At 39.5% G+C, this 20,042-nt stretch overlaps 1 protein-coding gene across 4 annotated transcripts in view; it reads left to right on the plus strand.

The window, feature by feature from the left end:
- PDE4D (phosphodiesterase 4D) overlaps positions 1-10,758 on the plus strand; it is a 354,587-nt gene extending 343,829 nt beyond the window's left edge. For all 4 annotated transcript variants that reach the window (XM_088157223.1, XM_088157224.1, XM_014881794.2 and 1 more), the window contains 5 exons: positions 418-517; positions 4,143-4,297; positions 4,784-4,906; positions 5,360-5,542; positions 6,096-10,758. In XM_088157223.1, the coding sequence (XP_088013349.1) occupies positions 418-517; positions 4,143-4,297; positions 4,784-4,906; positions 5,360-5,542; positions 6,096-6,509 (975 nt within the window). In that variant the 3' untranslated portion in view covers positions 6,510-10,758. The remainder of the gene's footprint in view (positions 1-417; positions 518-4,142; positions 4,298-4,783; positions 4,907-5,359; positions 5,543-6,095) is intronic.
- Positions 10,759-20,042: the final 9,284 nt, after the last annotated feature.

Raw genomic sequence — 20,042 nt, forward strand, 5'->3', positions numbered from 1 at the left:
CCTTTAGCATTATATAGGAGATGTGCATCTTTCAAGTACAGGACAGTATACAGGGGTCAAGCTGAAATATTTAACTTTAACTTGTGCTATAATTTAGAAACCTGTACTTAATTGTCTAAAAAGGTGATTTTATTTACAGACTGAAGATGAAAATACTTCAGTTGTGACAGAGTTTAGTAACGCTCCCCGTATGAAATACAAATCACTTTCCTTTGGTCAGACTTGTAATATTTATGAAATTCTACATAATTGATGATTTTACAAAGGGTTGATAGTTTGCGTGTAAAGTCTCTGGAGGTCATGATATGTTTCAAAAGTGTTTTGCTTGTTCACATCCAGATTCAAAGTAGAGTCCTTTGTATTGAAAACCCATTTTCAGTGGTTGGTGATTGTAATTTCTCTTTCATTATATTCTAGGCGGTGTTTACTGATTTGGAGATTCTTGCAGCAATTTTTGCCAGTGCAATACATGATGTAGATCATCCTGGAGTTTCAAACCAGTTTCTTATCAACACAAGTAAGTTTGATGTTTAGTGGTTTTCTCAAAAATTAGCTGTGAGGTCTGCACCTAGCACCTGAAAATTATACAGTTCGTTCCTTGTTTGCTTCTATCTCTAACTTTTCTCAATAAATAGTTTATATTAAAATGTTTATATTTTAAACCTGAAATTGCTTAATTTTTTTGTAACTTTAGAAATAGTTTACATATTACCCTCTGGGAAGAATTACTAAGATACAAACTCTAAACCTGGCAATGTTTCCATGTATTGCATGTTGTCTCTGTAAATATAGTTGATTTACATTGCATAGATAAAGTTTTAGGAAGAGAATGAAGGAAGGTTTGGTTTTTTTAAAAAAAAGAAACGAGACAAAAGTTTATGTGTTTATATTGGAAGCATATTACATGATCAAGGATAGAAATTCAGAAAGCAGAAAAGCAAGTTTCTTTTTAGCAAACAGACAGGACAATCTCTGCCTGGATCCCGTACTTGACTTTTAATCTCTCATGCCTTTTAGACTGAATATCCTCACCCTGTTTCTGCAACTATGATAAACCGGTTTGGTTTTTTTTGACCCTAATGTGATCTCCAAATATGAAACCCAGTGTACTTCTGCATTCCTGAAGTCTGCAGCATTGCTGAACCTCTATCCCTTCCTTATTCATCTGCTGAAAGAAAACACTGTTAACTTTATTGAACCTGATCATGACACATTTACTCAATGGTTTGTTTCCCCCCTGGCAGCCTGCTTGGATTTTGTTGACTTAGTCACTATTATCAGTGGGTAGCCCTTTGTAGGTCAGTACAAGTTCCATCATACTGTGCTATTTCTTCTGCTCTCTGACAACTTCTCCTTTTATGATAACTGACTGAGAAGTACTAACAATCCAAGCACAGAAGAAGAAAAAGCAAAAGAAATGGAAACATATCTAGGGCTACATGTTTGACCCATCTGGTTGCACGTTTATAGATACTGTCACTTCTGCACATGGGCGAATCTATTTCACAGGTGTTAAAATAGAATGACTCCAAATCAGCAGTAGAGTTTGAAGAAGGGAGCTCCTCCTCTGACTCATTGCTGCTGAAAATTCAAACAAGACACGCACTTCAGTTTAGCCTGCACCTAGTTTTGTTTGTCTCAACGGCCTAAGGGCCACCCTATAATGAAATTGATTTTGATGACTCACCCACATGGAAGAGGATTAAGATTGACTCTGGATTTCTTGTGCTTTACTGGGGACCAGTACAGTTCAGCAGTGTAGTACAGGCAGAGTCAAGCTTTGTGCAAAAAACAGTGTGTATAATACCTGGATCCTTAAGAGTGGGCTTATGTAAGTATAGTTTTTTTGCTTGTTGTGTCAGAAGTTGAGTACCAGGTTATAGTGGTGGCTCCAAGGTTCTGTGAGGAAATCAATGAATTGTTTATGTTTAAGAGGGTTGACTTAGTCAAAGAGATGAGTAGTGGTGCATAAGGCTTACTTCTAGTTAGACAGATTGAAATTCAGCTAATATAGGAGTCATACTCATGCTGCTAATTATCAGCTTAGAAAATATATCTTGTTTTTCTCAATTCTGCTTTTGATAAAGGAGGCTTATGTGTCAGTCAAGTAACAACACTAATTGAAACTGCTGTTGCAAGGCTGAAAGAAACAAAGAGACGTTTTTTTAAAAATTTTTCTGTGTACAAGGAAGAAACTGCAGGGATGGATAGAAAAAGATCATCTAATGTGGGTTTCTTAAATCCAAAATTTTCAAAAGATAATTTGCATCCAATCTAATTTTGTTTTTCCAGTGAACCGAACAATATATTAAGATTTCACTAAATATAAGAATACATTTAAAAAAAACCCAAAACATCATAGACTCAGTCACTTAAAGTATGTACATACTTGCCATATTTCCATCTTATTTTTTATAATTAGTCTTGTGACTTTTCTATTATTTTCTTATTTAAAGTCTATTACAGAGTTGTCAACTAAACTGATCCCTCTTGAATGCTGTTAAAGAATTAAAAAAAATGAAGTATATTAGCATCAGAGGAGATGCTTATTTTACCACTGTAACTCTGTCCTTCCAGAAAAATATTCTTGAATCTTATAATATTTTATAGACATTACCAAGGGGGAACTTTCTTCTGTTTTTACATCCATTTTGAAGTTGAGTGAATTTTAGCTGTATCTGTAGCTCCAGCTCTTCCAAAGTGTTTTGGCAATGTGGAGGGTTTTGCAGTTGCAGCAAATCAGAAGGCTGTTTGAAAGGAAAATAAACTACAGTCTGCTTTCTGCATAAGAAAAACAAGTATGCAAGCCTTGTATGTGTTCTGTGAAAGATGAAAGAGCAATCATTTTACAAACTTGCTTTCTTTCTACTTCTGCTGTTACAGTTTTGCTGCCTTTGGGATAAGGAAAGGCAGAGGAAGACTTTCCTGATTCAATAGATCAATTTATTCAAGGCAGGAGAGGAAGACAGCAGGAGAATAGATAATGAGATTAATGACATCTGAAGATCAAAGCTTTTAGAGGCCTCCCATTGAACCGGAGGCATTTTAAAACATAGCTGCTATAAAAGAAGAAAAGAGTGGAATAGACTGATATATGTTTAGACATAGGCTAGAACAGCTGTAATAAATAGAAGCTAATATAGCACATGAAAAGTATGATTGCAGAAAACGTATTTGACTTTTCTTGCGATAGGTTTATTCACAAGCTGTATCTTAAAGCATATGCAAGCTGACTGTGCAGTATTGCTGGGTTAAAGCTAAAGCTGTGCAGAAAGTTTTGTAACTGCTTTGATTTTTCAGAGCTGTCTGTTCAGCAGGTCTAGGCTGACCTTTCAGGTGTGCCTTAGCACAGGCTTGGCTGGGAAAGTGTGTGTTATTCTCACGCCCATGTGGGGTGACGGAGGTAAGAATAATTCCATTGGTGAAGGCAATATTACAGACAGCACCAGGGACCCGCCAGGCTCAAACACAAGGCAGCAGGCAAGACCACTGCCTGCAGCTTCACACCACACGACATTACATGAAAAAGACAGAAGCATAGTTGCTATCATTCTACCAGCCTTCAGTTGTCATGGACTAATGACTGTAAGCCTTGTTCGCTAGGCATCTGAGCATCTTAGATAACTGCAGAAAGACATGATTTGAAAACCAAGAAGTGTATGCTCTGCAGCAGACCTGCAGAAAAGCCTCTGCTGTGTATTCCCAGGTCAAAGTGCTGGAAAGCTGAAACTTGACTAGCAATAGAATTTTAGATGTTGTGACAGAGAGAGGCATGAGAAGACAACACAACAGTGTGTTTTAGTTGAGATGTGTTTGTGCATATATTATGCATATAATATTTTCTAAGCTACTTCATGCAGATATGAAAATTTATTCTGAAAATTACCTTTCTTATATTTTTTCTAATTTGCCACTCCAGGCACATATACATGTGTCATTACAAAGCCTTTTCTTTGTTTTGCTCAATGTACTTTGGCTTGACCTAGTAAGATAGTCAGTCAATAATTCTGTAACTTTTAGGGCTGTTACTAAAAGTTTATCTGTAAATCATGTTATGCATCTAATGAATTTGAAAAAAATCTTAAGGGATTTGGTAGAAGTGCAGGCTTTAGTAACCTTCTGCCCTGCAATTGTTATTGCAGATTCTGAACTCGCCTTGATGTACAATGACTCATCAGTACTGGAGAATCATCACTTAGCTGTGGGTTTCAAGCTGCTGCAGGAAGAAAATTGTGACATTTTCCAGAATTTGACCAAAAAACAGAGACAATCATTGAGGAAAATGGTCATTGACATTGTGAGTTGAGACTGTCTTCCGTAGAACTAGCACATTGAATAATAAAGCCCAGAAGCACCTTATGAAAAATGACATGCCATCAGGCCCATAAACAATGAAGTGAAAGTTTTGTCATGTCTTACCCAAACACGAACAGTGGGCTTTTAAGTTTCAATAGCTTTCTATGCATTTCTAGAAGGTATACAATTCTGTTTCGTGCTGACATGTATCCCATTCTACATCGCTGTTAGAGATTTGCTACTCAATTAATAATAAATTTGGGCTGATCAGTTTATTCTGAAGAACGCTGAACAATGATTTTCTCATATTCTTAAAATAACTAGTATGAGAACCAAATGTAATTAACATACAGGACTCATATTTATGTATTAAGGCATAGAAGCTATGGGCTCCTTCCAAAACTGATGATTTATATGTTCAGTTATTTTTCAAAAAACCTCAGTACAATCATTTACACAGTTTCATTTTTTGTTTGTTTTTTTCTAGGTACTTGCAACAGATATGTCTAAGCATATGAATCTACTGGCTGATTTAAAAACTATGGTTGAAACTAAAAAAGTGACCAGTTCTGGTGTCCTGCTTCTTGATAACTATTCAGACAGGATTCAGGTAAGGAAATGCACCTGAAAATGGTCACTTGTATCACATACTTAATAACATTGTCCTCTGGATTCTCCAGCATGGATTAGAGCTGTCTCTTTCACACCATGATTCACTGCTTCCCTCTGTTTCCTCTCTGGTCTAAGCGACTCTGGGAGACTAACAGAGTGCTAGGGTAGTTCGGGACTACATGAGTTTTGGCCTTCCTGTCAAATTATAAAAAAGTGATCCTCTTTCTCACAAGGATTTTGTGACCTTTATAGAGGCAGAAGCAGCAGAAGCCAGGTAATTCATAGCTATTACTGCAAGTGTGAAAAGCACACAAGCACATAAGTTTTGGCTGATTAGAATAAACCTTGCATTACATGTATTTTAAAGATTTTACAGTCACCAGAAATGTAAATAAAAAAGAAGATGCTTTTATTCAGTGTAATAACACCACGGGTGTTCAATCTATTCTAGGTTCTTCAGAATATGGTGCACTGTGCAGATCTGAGCAACCCTACCAAGCCACTCCATCTCTACCGCCAATGGACAGACAGAATAATGGAGGAATTTTTCCGTCAGGGAGACCGGGAAAGAGAGAGGGGAATGGAGATAAGTCCCATGTGTGATAAGCACAATGCATCTGTAGAAAAATCGCAGGTAATTGATTTGATAAGGCAGTCAAATCTTTTAGAGGAAAAGGATGTTACATAGTCATGTTTTGATTAATTTCTGAATGCAATTTTTCTTCCTCTGAGTTAATTAACTCAGGTCCTCAATAGTAAGTGAGGCAAGTTGAGACTTTTACTGTGAAAATATAGTCCATGGCAGTATGTTTGCTGAAGGGATTCCATCTCTGTCCTAACCTGAAAAGCAGCAGACACACCTAGAGAGATTATTTACAGCTGATTAGGGTTTCCTTCGAAAACAGAATTAAATATAAAACAGATATTTGGCTCACTAGATGCAGTGGAGTTTTTTGGCATGAGTAGTTCACTTGAAAACAAATCCTTTCCATGCCCTCATCCAATATCCTGAATCAGACTTTTGAAAAGTAAAAGACCTTATCTACTATATAAACTAGTATGATTTCCTTTCAGCCGTCTTTAAAGACAATGTATCTTGTGTCTCTTCCTAGCATTGTATTTCTCATAGTTTGCATGACTTATTCATTTCTCTGTGAATAATCACATTCTTGTCTTATTTGAAACAGGTGGGTTTTATAGATTACATTGTTCATCCTTTGTGGGAGACATGGGCAGATCTCGTTCACCCAGATGCCCAGGATATCTTAGATACACTGGAGGACAATCGAGAATGGTACCAGAGCACAATCCCTCGAAGTCCCTCTCCTGCACCTGAAGAAAAAGAAGAGGGAAAGCAGGGTCAAACTGAAAAATTCCAGTTTGAACTAACACTGGAGGAAGATGGTGAGTCAGACACCGAAAAGGACAGTGGAAGTCAAGTGGAAGAAGACACCAGCTTCAGTGACTCCAAGACTCTTTGCACCCAGGATTCAGAATCCACTGAAATTCCTCTTGATGAACAAGTAGGGGAAGAAGTGGAAGAGGAGGAGAACCAAACAGCAGAGCCTTGTGTGGTAGAAGAACATTCTCCTGACACATAACAATGAAAATACAGTCTCTTTCTCTTGTGCTCTCTCCCTTTTTTTTTTTGTTTTCCTGGGGGGTGAGGGGTGGAGGATGGGGCTGGGACAATTTCGGTTTTGTTTTGGATTTCTTTTTTTGTTTTTATATTTGTTTTTGTTTTGTTGTTTTTGTTTTGTTGTTGTTGTTTTGTTTTTTTGGCTTTTTTTTTTTTAATGTAGGTAATGATTTTCGAAGTATATGTCACATACAACAACCATTGTCAGAACTTGGTGTAATCTGCCAGGATGATTGTTGATCAAAACTGAAGTTGATGATTCAGTTTGGCACTCAGGAATATTGTAACCAGAATTTTCACCTCCATGGCATCAGAAAGCAGGGGGAGAAATCCGTAAATTACATTTTAATAATTTGGCAGATTCCATCAAATAAAGCAAGTGCTCTCAGAGGAGTAGCACCTGCCAAACAAATGTTGGTGTGCTTTGATAGTTTTTGAATTCATTGTATTATATTGTAAGACATTGGATAATGTTCATTTGTAGAGGAAAAAGATGGAAAAAACATTGAGGTTCCTACTGGAAAACAAATTCAAAAAAAATTATGGGAGACAAATGGATTCTGTTACCAACATGAAGATAAGCTGTGAAAATTGCATAATTTTCTAATTTCTAATCGTCTGAGACATGACTGAAAAAATGTGACCCAGTGGGTTGCACTAACCTCTCCATTTTGTATAATATGTGAAAGAGAGATATTTTCTAGAACTTACTTTTATTAAATATACCAAGGTATTATATTTTAAAAAAACCCCACTTTCATCTGCCACTTGTTATTATTTTTTTTGAGAGAGTAACTTACACGTTTTTAGTACAAATCTGTACTACACTGGATAATAGTTCTAAGGGTTTTCTCTTTTTTTTTTTTTTTTTTTTTTTTTTGGCACCTTAGAATATCATGGTAATATTGAACTTTAAAGGTCTATTATTTTATATATTAGTGAGTTCCATGAATATTCTTTGTTACATAAAACTTTTTCAGTATGATAGCTTTTTTTTTTTTTAATTTGTTTTTTCATCACAACTTTCCCAGATGTGTTAGTGGACTTATATAGTGCTTTTACCCTCATAGTGGCCTGATCCTACCAACTCTGTCTTACTATAAGAAGTGTCCCCAGTGATACCAGCTGAGACTACTTACACTAGGATTCACAGGACCAGAGCCTGTAGAAGAGTAATGAATTGTCATCAGTACAAAAGCACCTCTTTTGCTATTCTAAAAAAATTTGTTCCTCTGAAACAAGGTTTTTCAGACTGCTTTTGTCTGGGAGCTATAGACTGCTACATCAGAACAGAATAATACAATGTATGAAATATTTGTTCTGGTGCACAAAAAAGCATTAGTGTAATATTTCCAATTTATGACTCCCAGTAACTTTTAATCTGGTTAGCTATTTAGTTAAACCTAATCTGAGAGATGTACAACATAGAAATAACGATTAGTGTTATTTTTTAATGTCTTTATTGCAGGAAGAGCCAGGCCAGTCTTGTCTTTTTATATTATTATGTAAGTGAGCAGTGCATCATCAGAGTTGTAGTTTTCTCCATATTATTTCAATCTTAGATATTTTCATGCTTTATCCGGTTTGTGCTAAAGGAATCCTACCTTTCAGTTTGATTGGTACTGAAAGCTTCCATAACTTGGAAAGCTAAAGGGAGGTAGGAGTTCATTTTTCAGTCTTGTAGTTTGGTCACATGGAAGTTTGTATTTCCTCCACTTTACTCTTCATTAGAACTGTAGTTTTGAGTGTAGAAGATGGGAAATGGTTGCCTAGGGAGGCTAGCAGACTCCCACAGTGTAAAATTCTGTTGAAATGACAACATCAAGATAATTTCCTAACAAAAGTTGATAGCAGCAACCATTATTTTCCCTTTGGATTTTTTTGCGGCAAATTTGCAGAAATTAATGCAGGTACTTTTGAATTACCAGAAGTCTAGAATAAAAACCCGTTTTTAAACTAATTGGCTAGTAGTTCAACTTTGAAATAAATTTTGCATCTTCTATATCCAGGTCATAATTTTCTTTACCATTAGCCCTCACAGGGCCTTAGCACAAAGGACGCAGAAGGAGTAAAAGAATGAAGATAACTCACGGGGTTTTTTATGTTTTGACTTTTTTTTTTTAATTTTTTTTTTCATCATTTCTTGCTGAACCTGATCCATCTAAAAGTCCTTTCAGCCCCCAAGAGTGCCTGGAGCCTCAGTAGTGGAAAAGCAATATAAATTTCAGAATAACCAGTAGGACCTGGAAGGTTTGTTTCTGCACTAATGGAAAGTAAATAAACATAAAACCATATTGTGAGATATACACGTGTACATGTGGACAATCAAATCATAGAAAATTATACCATTTCTTAGAGTTGGGGATATAATGCACTGTACAATCTTTTTTTTTTCCTCTTTTGCCAAAGTGTGTTTTAGCATTGTACACTGCTTTAAAAAAATACAATTTACAAGTGGCTTTATGTGTTGTGAATATTTTTGCCATAAAACCATACAGTGAGTGGATATTGAGTGGGAGGAAAAAAAGAAAAATCACCTTGTTTATAACAGTACACTTTAGCTTGCAAGTTGCTGTACTCTGTAATGCTGTATTTAAATTCTTAAATTGTTTTGTGTCATTAAAAAAGAGAAAGAATATAGATAGAACAAATAGCATTCAGAAGTTTAAAAACTTGAATGAAAAGGATTTTTAGAAAGCTTTGACAGTTCTTTTCAAATGCATTATTTATTTTTTGTGCCATGCATTTTTCTCACCAAATGACCTTACCTGTAATACAGTCTTGTTTGTCTCTGTTTACAACCATGTATTTATTGTAATGTACATACTGTAATGTTAATTGTAAATTATCAGTTCTTATTATAACATCATCCTTGTCAAGGGTGGTGTTGCTGTATCTGGAAACTCTTGGTGAGAGAATGACTATTGTGTATACATATTCCTTGTACATTTCTTCTCCTGTAATATATTCAGTGTCACCATAGAGCTCGTTTATGGAAGATTCAAGAAAAGTATAAAATACATAAAGATATATCGATTTAAAAAGCTGCAGGTCTTTGGTCCCAGGGCTGTGCCTTAACTTTAAACAATATTTTCTTGTTTAGCTGCATTTGAAAGTAAGGTAGCCTTGGGGCTGGGGCTGGGCATTTCTACCATATTTTTAGTTGCTAACTGATGGGGGATACTCTTACGAGCTAATATGTGTAATACTACAATAAATTTTCATTCTTGACCCTGCTGGAAGTTCAAGCTTTTGCAGACTTCTGGTAATGTAATTGTATTGTCTCCGAATATCTTTTTACAGCCTGTAACTGGGGATTATTGCAGCCATTTTTTGTTCCTAAAAAGATAAATAATTGATGCTGCATTTCAGTGCTGACCTGCACTGAAACAGCTTTGGAAAGCATCTCTAATAAACATTTGATTTTAATGCATATTGTGAAATTGAATGATCAGAATTAAGAGGGTGTAACTCATACACTTTTACAATTGTCTGTAATGTCTCTTCTTTAGTAGCACAAATGATCACTGTATAAGCAGAATCCATAGTAGGATATACAACTTCAGTCTTGGAAATGCTTTCCAATATTAGTGTTACAAGTAGCCAAAGTTTATTTTATATAGTTGTAGCTAAAGCTTTGTGCAGGTGTGTGTAGCATAGTGCACTAGCTCTCCAGAAGAGCAGCAGACTTTTAGATGTTTTAATAACACTACTATTAGGTTTGCAGGTTGGACTGAGCAACTCTTGCTGTTTGGCTTGTCACATTGCTCCAGAGAACTCAGAGCTGGTATCATTGAATTTGCCAGAGTGAGGTAAATACCTCTTCTCCATTCCAGTGATGCCCAGCCCTTGTAACTTGCGACTTATTCATGAAAGGAGAGATTCTTTTCCAAGAAAAAACAGAATCTCCTTTTTGACACAAACTGTAGATTTTAGCAGCCCTGGCCCAAAGGAATTCGAATGCTTTTGTTTTATATAGTCTAAAAGGGACACTACAAAAACAAATCCTGAACAATTTCTTGTTACTGTTTTAATTCGGTATTTTCTTTGGGGATGTCTTGAGAGTGGCAACTTGTGTGAACATTGCACATGGCTATTCTTTCACTGGTTTCTTAGCCTCTCTTACAGCCTATGGGTTAGTACTGTACATCAATACCTTCATATGAAATTTTATATGCAATGGAAATAAAAGCATGTGTTGATTCTGCCTAGTTACTGCATTTGATTTTTTTTTTTTTTAAAGTTAACTTTTTTACATGCATCCCATAGTTTTGACAGCTTAAGAGAAAACATATTTCCAGAAGAATTTGATTACCATATTTTGTCAGAATAGTGTTTCCCATAGATAACACAAAATAAATGTGAGCAAATCAATCACGTATTGTATTTTTTAGGAACCTAATCCACAAAGCTGTGATTCATAGTTATAGTGGAAAGGCATACAATCTTGGTTTTCAGGAAAGTTTACCACTGGCTTTAATAGCTTTAAAAAAACTAGATGTCTAGAGATTGTCTAGAGGAGCAATATGCTAGGATACTGTAAAGAAACAACCAAACCAAGCCAAACAAAAAATAACACCGTGTACCACAATTAAACATTGTCAAAATCTCTGTTCCAAAAGAATGATAAAAAGAAATTAATAAATTATAGTGTTTTCTTGCGGAAGAAATATGGTTTTAATGCGAGTCCAAATCTTAAAGGAGTTTTCAGGCACCTTTTTGGTACCTAGCTTTCAGGATCAGTGTGAGGTTTTGTGTGACTCTCTGCTTAACTGAAAATAGTCCCTGGTTGAATTTAAAAAAAAAATGTCTATGTTCATTTTTTTCCGTTAAGTTTCTTACATCCTTCTTTGGCTTAAGGGGTTAGTTTGCAAGGAGAATGAATTCTTAGGACTCCTCTTTATTCACACCTTTGTGTCAGAAAATGCTGATAAGTGCTGTGTGGGGAAGATGAAGGATGCTGCAGTTGATGGATAAATTAGATGATGTCTGTCACTCCTGTCAGGCTCCTCCTCACAGGTTTCCAGCAGCCCTAATAAGAAAATGGCTTGCATACATCATGGCTATTATTACAAGGAAGAAGGAGTCCCAAATTATTGTTGACAGTGCTAAAACCTTTTCAGTAACCAGATCAAGTACCACAGCCGTGCATAAGCCTTAAGCTGGCAGCAGTAGCTCATGTCTTCCTTCCTACATCCTCTGGCACTACTTTGTCAGTCTCTGCACATGGAAATAATTAATCAGAATAGAGAAGTTTCAGAGCAAAACCAGAATGTATCCCCTGTTTCAGTGCAGACAGCTGCTGCTGTGGCAGTTCAATGTATTTATGAACAAATGACTCTTCTACTTCCTAATGAGACAAATAGTCTGAATAGCTGCAGCTTTGTTGGCTTAATCTCTCTGCAACATGGAAAATGAAAGTCACAGCTATTAGCACACGTAGTGTTTACTGGAACGATCAGTCCAATTTCACTCCAGCTGTGATTAATTTTGCTTAGGTTTTTCCAGGAAAAAAAAAGTCAAAAAAGTTCAAAGATGTTATAAAAGCCTTTGGTTAGTTCAATTTAGTTTAGTCTGAAGAATAGAGAAAATCTCTAGCTTCTTCCTGTCAAACTGGTTGAGAAATCTGCAAAAGTAATAAAGGGGGATAGGAAGTCCAAACAGAAATCAGAGTGACAAATTGGGAGCAAAACCTGAGCAGGGAGAAATACTCTCCAACTAAAATAATCTCATCTTATCAAAGACATCCCATAGTTTGAATATGGACATTAGGAGAACTGAGTTTGAGTTTGATTTTGTCTCAGTTCCCTGGGTACAAAGCTGTATCTTTTTTACCTTTTTGCAAAGCAAATATTTTGAGTTCTTTGAAGTTACTGTGGTGGTGGTAAAAACTTTTTATGTAGTAATGATGTGTATATACAAATCTAAAAATTGTTTGATACAATGCATATTTAATCTCAGCTTTAGAGACTAAAAATGTGGGATGGCTGTCTCAGATAAACAAGCCCTTAGCGTGGGAGACATCACACCTGAGTAAACAGCCCTTAGTGAAAGCAAGAGGGAGAAGACATAGGACTCCAGATAGTGTTAATTATCTAGAGCTAATGAGCTGGGCAGACAGCAAATACTGAGATCAGAATTGATCATGGGTCATGTTATTTCCAGTCCTACCTCCATCCTTCTCTGACATCCATTGAGTTCAGATGCCTACAATATCACCATCTCTAATATGCAGCAGAGACCGTTTTTGTTTATCTGAAGAAATCTGGGGAACAAAAGAGAGGTTTTGCAGCACGTAGTAGTCAAACTACAATGTCGAGATTTGTACATGTGTCAGACTTGGCAGGCAGCAAATACCTGTAAGCCATCTTTGCATGGGGCTGGGCAGAGACAGTTAAAGTTAGCTTAAAATTCTCAGAATCTTCTGGTAGTTGAGACTCCAGAAAACTAATAGCCAAATCTTTTCAGAACTTAAATTTGTTACTTTACCCTGTGCTGGTTTTGTCTAGGGTACAGTTAATTATCTTCACAGGGGCTGAGTTTTGGATTTGTGCTGATCACAAAATTGATAATATAGAGATGTTTTTGTTTTTGCTGAGCATGGCTCACACAGAGCCAAAGCCTTTTCTGCTTCTCATGCTGCCACACTGGTGAGGGGACTGGGAGTGCCTGGGAGGCTGGGAGGAGACACAGGTGACCCCAGCTGACCAGAGAAATATTCCAGACCATGTGACATCACACTCAATATATAAAGTGGGGGAAGGAAGAAGGGGGGACATTTGGAGTGATGGTGTTTGTCTTCCCAAGTTCTCCAGTTTTTACCCTTCTGGTTCCCGCCCAGCCCCATTTGTGGGGAAGCAGCTGTATAGAGTTTAGTTGATTGCTGGGGTTAAACCGAGACAAGATCTCATTGAAACCTATCAAAAGTGGTCTGTCCGGGGTTTCCTCAAGGGGACTATAAAACTCGGGGAAACAAGCAAGTGAGGGGAGAGAAGGAGGAAATGTTTTAAGGAAATATTTGGGAAAAAAAGGAAAAAAAAAATTGAAAAAGAGATTATTCTTAGCAGGGATACAACCTCCAACTGTGTCCTCTGAAGTTCTCCTGTGCAGAAGACCTCCACATTGAGAAGCAGTGGATGGGATGGTGAAGTGAGGGCAGAGAGGGAGCAACACGAGGAAAGCAAGGAAAAAGCCCTCACTCAAGGAATGTCTCAACCACAGCCAGTGCTGCTCTGGAGAAGATTGAGGAGCTACAAGTCACAGCCAAGCCCCATCATTGTGAGCTGGGTCTGTTACACACGGATGCTCCGGGCTCTGCAGCTGCTCCTTGCATTCAGAGTGGTGCAGCCAGAGCCAGGGCTTGGTGCTCATTGCTCAATGCAGCATGCAGCTGCTCTGAAGCCATTGGAAGGGTGGATATCCCGAAAACTGCCGGTGCCCTGAGGCAGAAATGCACCCCCAAACTCTCACAGGTGCTGTCAAGGGCAGCTGCCCCAAAGAGAAACCTGCAGTGCTCCTGTGGGTTGCCATGGAGTATTGCTGCCCCCTCGCTTGGGGACAGCCAGCAGTAGCTGGCACATTCTGTAAATTTCAAAGGCCTTCGAATCTTGTTTTCCCAAATGGGAGCGGGGTGTTACACTGTTTGGAGCCTCTGATCTGCAACACTCAACAGCATGGCAAGGTCAGGGCAAACGTGATCTACAGATAGTGTCCCCAGCAGGGGCACAGGACATGGGCTGTCTCAGCACCCTCCTCCACAGTCACTAATTAGTAATAATGAACACCATTAGTATTCAATTTATTCATTATTCTGTCAAAGCTGAAAAAGCCTTCAGCAGCACGACTTCTAACTGAACTAGTTATGGTTTGGTGTCTTTTCCCTGCAGGTAAGTAAAATAACTCTCAAGTTCATGCTTCATTAGAAATGTTTGATACCATTGTCCATTTTTTCCTCACCAGAATTCCTACCATAGATATTCATACCTTCTAGTGCTTCTCCCAGGCCTGCTGCTTTCCAGAGAGACTAGTGGGGACTCCCTTTAAAAATACGTTGTGGCAGAACCATTCAGCCTCTGTGTGTGAGTAAGCTGGAAATAAGCCTCAGACCCTCTGGTCTGCTGGGTTTGATGGTTCCAGTGCTCCACCAGCCAGGAGGAGTGGGAGTCCTCAGCACTGCTTCCTTGTGAGATGGCTGCACCAGTCCTGGAGTCCTGGAGCTCCTCTGCTGCCAATCAGCTTGCACAAGCTGCCAGGCTGGAGAAACTGGGCATAGTGGTGCAGGATTTTTCTCTGACAGTTTTGATGTGCTGCAGAATCCTCAGAGATTTGTACTTGGAGAGTGGTGGAAATCACAAGCAAGATCAATGGCACTGTTTTGTGGAGATAAGTGTGGGGGTTGTGGCACAGCAGCTAGGGTGATGCTTTGGGATACCCGTACTGTTGTTTCCCACAGCCAACCTAAAAAGTTGGAGGGTCTTTTTCAGATAAATTTGAACAATTTTCTGATGCACTTCTTCAGAGTCCTGCAGCTCTCCTTGTAGTTGCAGCTCTCCCTGGCATCACTAATGGTGTATTTCCCTGAGGACCAGACATCAGAATTTGGTTCCTCTTAGCAAAAGGTATCCTCATGGTGCTACCCAAACTTTCCTCTGCTGCACAGGATTCAGGAGGAATGGAGATGAAATCCCAGTGACCCTCCCAACCCCTTTCACCCAGCAGCAGGTAATGCATTCCCACTGGGGACAGGTCATGCCCCTGCAGGGACCCTCGAAGCAGGGGTGCTGCTGGCTGTGCCACAACCCTGGGCTGCACATCCTGCTGCCACAGCACTGCAGAGGAGCAGCTTAGCCAGTCACTGGCCGGTGCAGTGGGATTCTTTTGTGCTCATAGTGGGAGGAAAATGCTGCTTTGAGCATATGCTAATCTCTACACATTCATTTCAGTACAGAACAGCATGCTATTGTGAAAAATAGATCAGAAAGCCCTTTGATGTAGACTTACTATCCAAAACCCCATGTTGCATTTCCAGGTATCGCTATTGGACTGTTTTGTATGTGACTTGATGGTGTCATATAGAGACCACTCTGCCTCTGATAAATTGAAATTTCCTCTAGCTGGATAGAGCTTTGTAGCTGATTTAGAAAGGAAAAGAGAGGGAATGGGGATTTAATTTTGGGCCACTGGAAATCCAGCAAATCTGAAAGCATTAGCAAGGGCGGGTATGAATCATTCCTTTCTTTTTTGTGCTACTTCAGATGAACTGCTCTTATGTTCAGCTTCATTAATATTTAATACAGTGGGAAAGCGGGGCTCAGCAGCATTATCTTCTGTCACAGCCAAAGGGCATGTCTGCAGATCCACACAGCTGCTCTTACACCAAGGCTCTGGGAAGGACTGCTCGGTGTGAAAGAGAAGGCAACACAAACCTGTGCTTCTTGCTGTAACTAACAGCGGTAGGTGACAAAAGGTGAAGGCACCATACAAGATGAAGTGAAGGTGACATGAAGGCTCTCCAGGAACAGAAAACAAACACACAATAGGGAACACAACCTTGACATCTACAGCACGGCTGGCACAGCAGCACGATCATGCTTCTTAGAGGAGAGGGAAGCAAGGTTTCTGAGCATCTCTTAAATAACAGCTAAAAAAGCCCGAGTTTTTTCATGAGGCTGGTTTCAACAAAATAAGGACTGCCTGTGTCTTGCCACCCTGCAGCCTTCTGGACCCACTTGCCAAAGGTACCTGGCTCTGCTGCTTGCCTGGTTGCAAGCTCCCACCCAGATATCTCTCTGGAATGGCTGATGCATGGAAGTGCACACGAACATAATCCTGGATGAGGAGTTATGTTATAGTGAGTATCTAAGCACAGAGGGAAATGGTGGATGATGGGAACATCTCTAGGCTAGCAGTAAAACTAAACATCCAGCAAGTGTTGAGACGCAGGGGCCACAGCATACTTACAGGGTGAGGGAGGAACCTTCTGCTGTCACACTCCTGGAACAGGGAGGAAAAGGGTCCTTGGAGGAATGTCTGCAGGATAGCTTGTGTGGAGTAAGTCAGGCCCTGGAAAACAGTGGTGAACACTGGCATGGCAGATTAGGATCCTATTTTAGTTCCTCTGCAACTTATTTTATCATCTCGTCTCACTAAGTTCCTCCAATACTGAGGGAAATTAATGTCTGATTACTCTGAGCAATTACCCATGTCAACATGGTGGGTTGGTTGCTGGAAATCAGTTAACAAGCTTTAGTTCAGTGGAGGTGATTGTGCATGTCTGCAAGTTCGGGCTTTCTGAAAAGATTTTACAGTACAGAAATCACTAATACTTTAGTGAGCTTTTGAAACTAGCTCCTTAGGGAAGATTATTGTGCTTCTAATCTATGCTTGGTGTGAAAAATCATAGATGCATATGCACCCAGATAGAGATAAATAGATAGATAGATAGATAGATAGATAGATAGATATAGATGATAGACTAGATTATATAGATAGATATAGATAGATTAGATAGATATAGATATAGACAGATATAGATCTGATTTAGAGAGCTAGGTAATTACAGCCTGGAAATTCTTTTCAGGCCTGGATTTCTCCTGACTCTCAGGTCCATTCCCAGGCTGACAAAGCTGACTACAGCTTCAGTTAGGGAAGAAGTCTCCCAAGGTGATAACATAGTGAAAAACAGAGTGGAATTTATAGTAAAGATTAACACCTGGTGTCTTTCCCGTGGGATACATCCTGAGGTACTGTCCCGAGGATGTTTGTCCCAATTGTCCAATGAACTACTGTCCTATCCTTGCTGCATATAACACACTTTAAATACGGGTTGTCTGTACAATAAAGCTGGCCTTTTTTCCCCAAAAGAGGTCCGTGTGTGTTACTGTCTTTTCCCTCACTTTGCAGCACAGTAACCACATCGATATATATAGATATAGATATACTGGTTAAAAGAGAAAATTCTGCGTGAATGTATGGATGAATATGCTTTTCTAGCGCAGCACTTGTGCTCTGCAGAAAACAGGAACCCTCCACAGCCAATTAGTGGGTATGCCCTAGAGCAATTCCAGCAGTTACGGGGAGGGGGGTGAATGTCTGGTCAGACTGCCTATAAGAAAGGACATCCCTTGCGAAAATGTCAGCAAGAGGAGACCTGTGAATGTTTATTGACAGATGCAATGCAAGTCCTGCAGGCTCTGACTGGCATGACCTTTGACAGGAGCAGAGACTGCAGCGGGGAGCTGTGCACTGATGTGGCTGTTCCCACAGCTCCAGCTCTGCTGCAGGGGACAGAGAGCTGGGGCATGAGCACAGTCCTGAGGCACCATCACCCTTGCTCTGGATATCAGCAGCAAAGTGCACATGGCTTAGAAGCAAGACTTAAGACAGTTATGTAGCCAAGCACAGTTAATAACAAACGCACACACTCACAGAGGCACATCTGTTAAGCTCAGATGTTCCTGTGCTACATATGAGGAACACAGCTCAGACATTCCTTAAGATGGCTCACAGTAACAGAGCCATGGGGAAGTCACGCAACAGAGACAACTCTGCCTGCTCTTTGAAAGCGTGTCATATACTCCACATTGAGGTAGTCAGGAAAGTCTCAAGGATCAAACAGATAGTGGCATTTCAATTATTAAAATAGAATTTAAATTTGACAGTTAGAGAAATAGAGTAAGTTCACACAGCCATTGGCTCAAGGCTCACCCTAGCTGCAGAAAAAAGTGAGAGGACCAAGTGGTCAGAGAGGCTGGCTGTGTAGGGTAGAGAGGGTGATAAAATACTCCCTCCTCTTTTTATTTATTTCCCTTTTTCTCTTTCTTTTTCTTTTTCTTAAGAGAGAAAGCAGAGCTGGCTCTTTGATAAAAACAGAACAAAATTGCAGAATTCTGTCGCTGTTTGTCTGTGCGTTTTGTTAATGACAAATTTACTGGCAGTAAGTTTTGATCTTAAAAACATCTTAAAAACTCTGAGTCAAAACACGAAATCTGCATCTCTTCATCTCTGTTCATCTGCAATGGTCAGTAATTTTCTTGGAGATCAGTGGGGATCCTGTGCAAGCTTTGAACTCGTAGCAGCAACTGTGGTAAAGAGACCCCTGTCCTACTCTTCTCCAGGGACTTACTTCCAGCATTGCTGCCCAAAGCCATGTTTACTCCAACCCACTTTGGCTCAAATAATGCATATTAGCTGGGGCACTTTCAATAAGTGTTTTTTGTTTTGTCCTGCCAATCCTGTGCTATGAGCAGAGGGCAAAGGCCTGCCACTGTGGCTGTTTAGAGGCATATTCATCTTCCTAGCCTACACGCTCCCATTCACAAGCCTGTTACCTCCTTTTCCTTCCAGGCACTGAAAAAGGGGTTAGAAATCTCCTCCTCTTCCAGTATCTAGGCTGCAACAAAACCCATTTCCCAAAGTGATTCTCAGCCTCCAGGAAGAGGGGAGGAGCTGGAAGTGGTTGCAGTCAAAGGAGGGGCTACAGCCTCAGTCTGACCACCCTCAAATCCACTTTTTCACAGCTCTACAGAACTAAGCCACTTGTCAACTGTATTTTAAGTGCAGTTCATCATATTCACCACGTTTCATTATCACTTCTCACATCTTTCCTCTCAGCAACTCTTTGTGCTCACAACTTTGCTGAACACATGTGTCCTTTCCTCTTAGGCTGGAATATTCACTGTTGTTTTCCCCTGGTCCCATTAGGTTTATTTCTGTGTACTTCATATGTCATCATCTTGATATTCTCACACTTTCAGCTTCCTTGGTTAAGCACTGTGAAGGTTGTTCTGCTCTCTTTGCTATTGCTAGGATGAGACAATGCACCTCTACCATATTATGTTGTTTGGAATGGATACCTGAAGTGGGTGATATTGATACATAACAGACGAACATTCTTCTCCTGGCTCCGAGTTTCCCAGAAACAACCTCCTCAGATGTTCTTTCCTGATAAACATCATTCAAAAACAGGTATTTTCAACTATAACGTGTATCCTTGATGCTGCATTAAAAATAAACCCTTACAGCGTTTAAGCAAAAGGATTTTTGCCCCGTTCTCTCATCAAAGCATAAGCTGTCTCACTCCAGATTGCAGGAAGTGTTTGGTTCCTTCCGATTACTCTGGGTGAAGTACACACAGAGCATGTGGGATCTCTGACCTGCCTCCTGTACCTCTTGGGAAGGTACTTCTCCCAGAGCACAGCCACCCACAGGGAACACTGCCTGTGACTCAACCACTGCCACAAAAAGCCCAGCATCACCGATGACACTGACACTGAAGGTGGAGTTGTGAAAAGACACAGAAATGTGCACAGAAGCAACGAATGTTTGGTGCCTGCTCCCTTCCTGTGTCTCTGCACAGGAAAGTCATCTTCAAACAGTGGAGATGACACTCACCAGAGAGTGTAGCAGCCAGCCCAGTGTGAATGGTTTGCTGTCATCACACACTCCTCCATATCAGGTAGGTGTAGCTGCTTCCACACTGAGTCTGTCCTGCACA

The sequence above is a fragment of the Sturnus vulgaris genome, chromosome Z (genome assembly GCF_052056855.1).
Source record: "Sturnus vulgaris isolate bStuVul1 chromosome Z, bStuVul1.hap1, whole genome shotgun sequence".
Taxonomy (NCBI): domain Eukaryota; kingdom Metazoa; phylum Chordata; class Aves; order Passeriformes; family Sturnidae; genus Sturnus; species Sturnus vulgaris.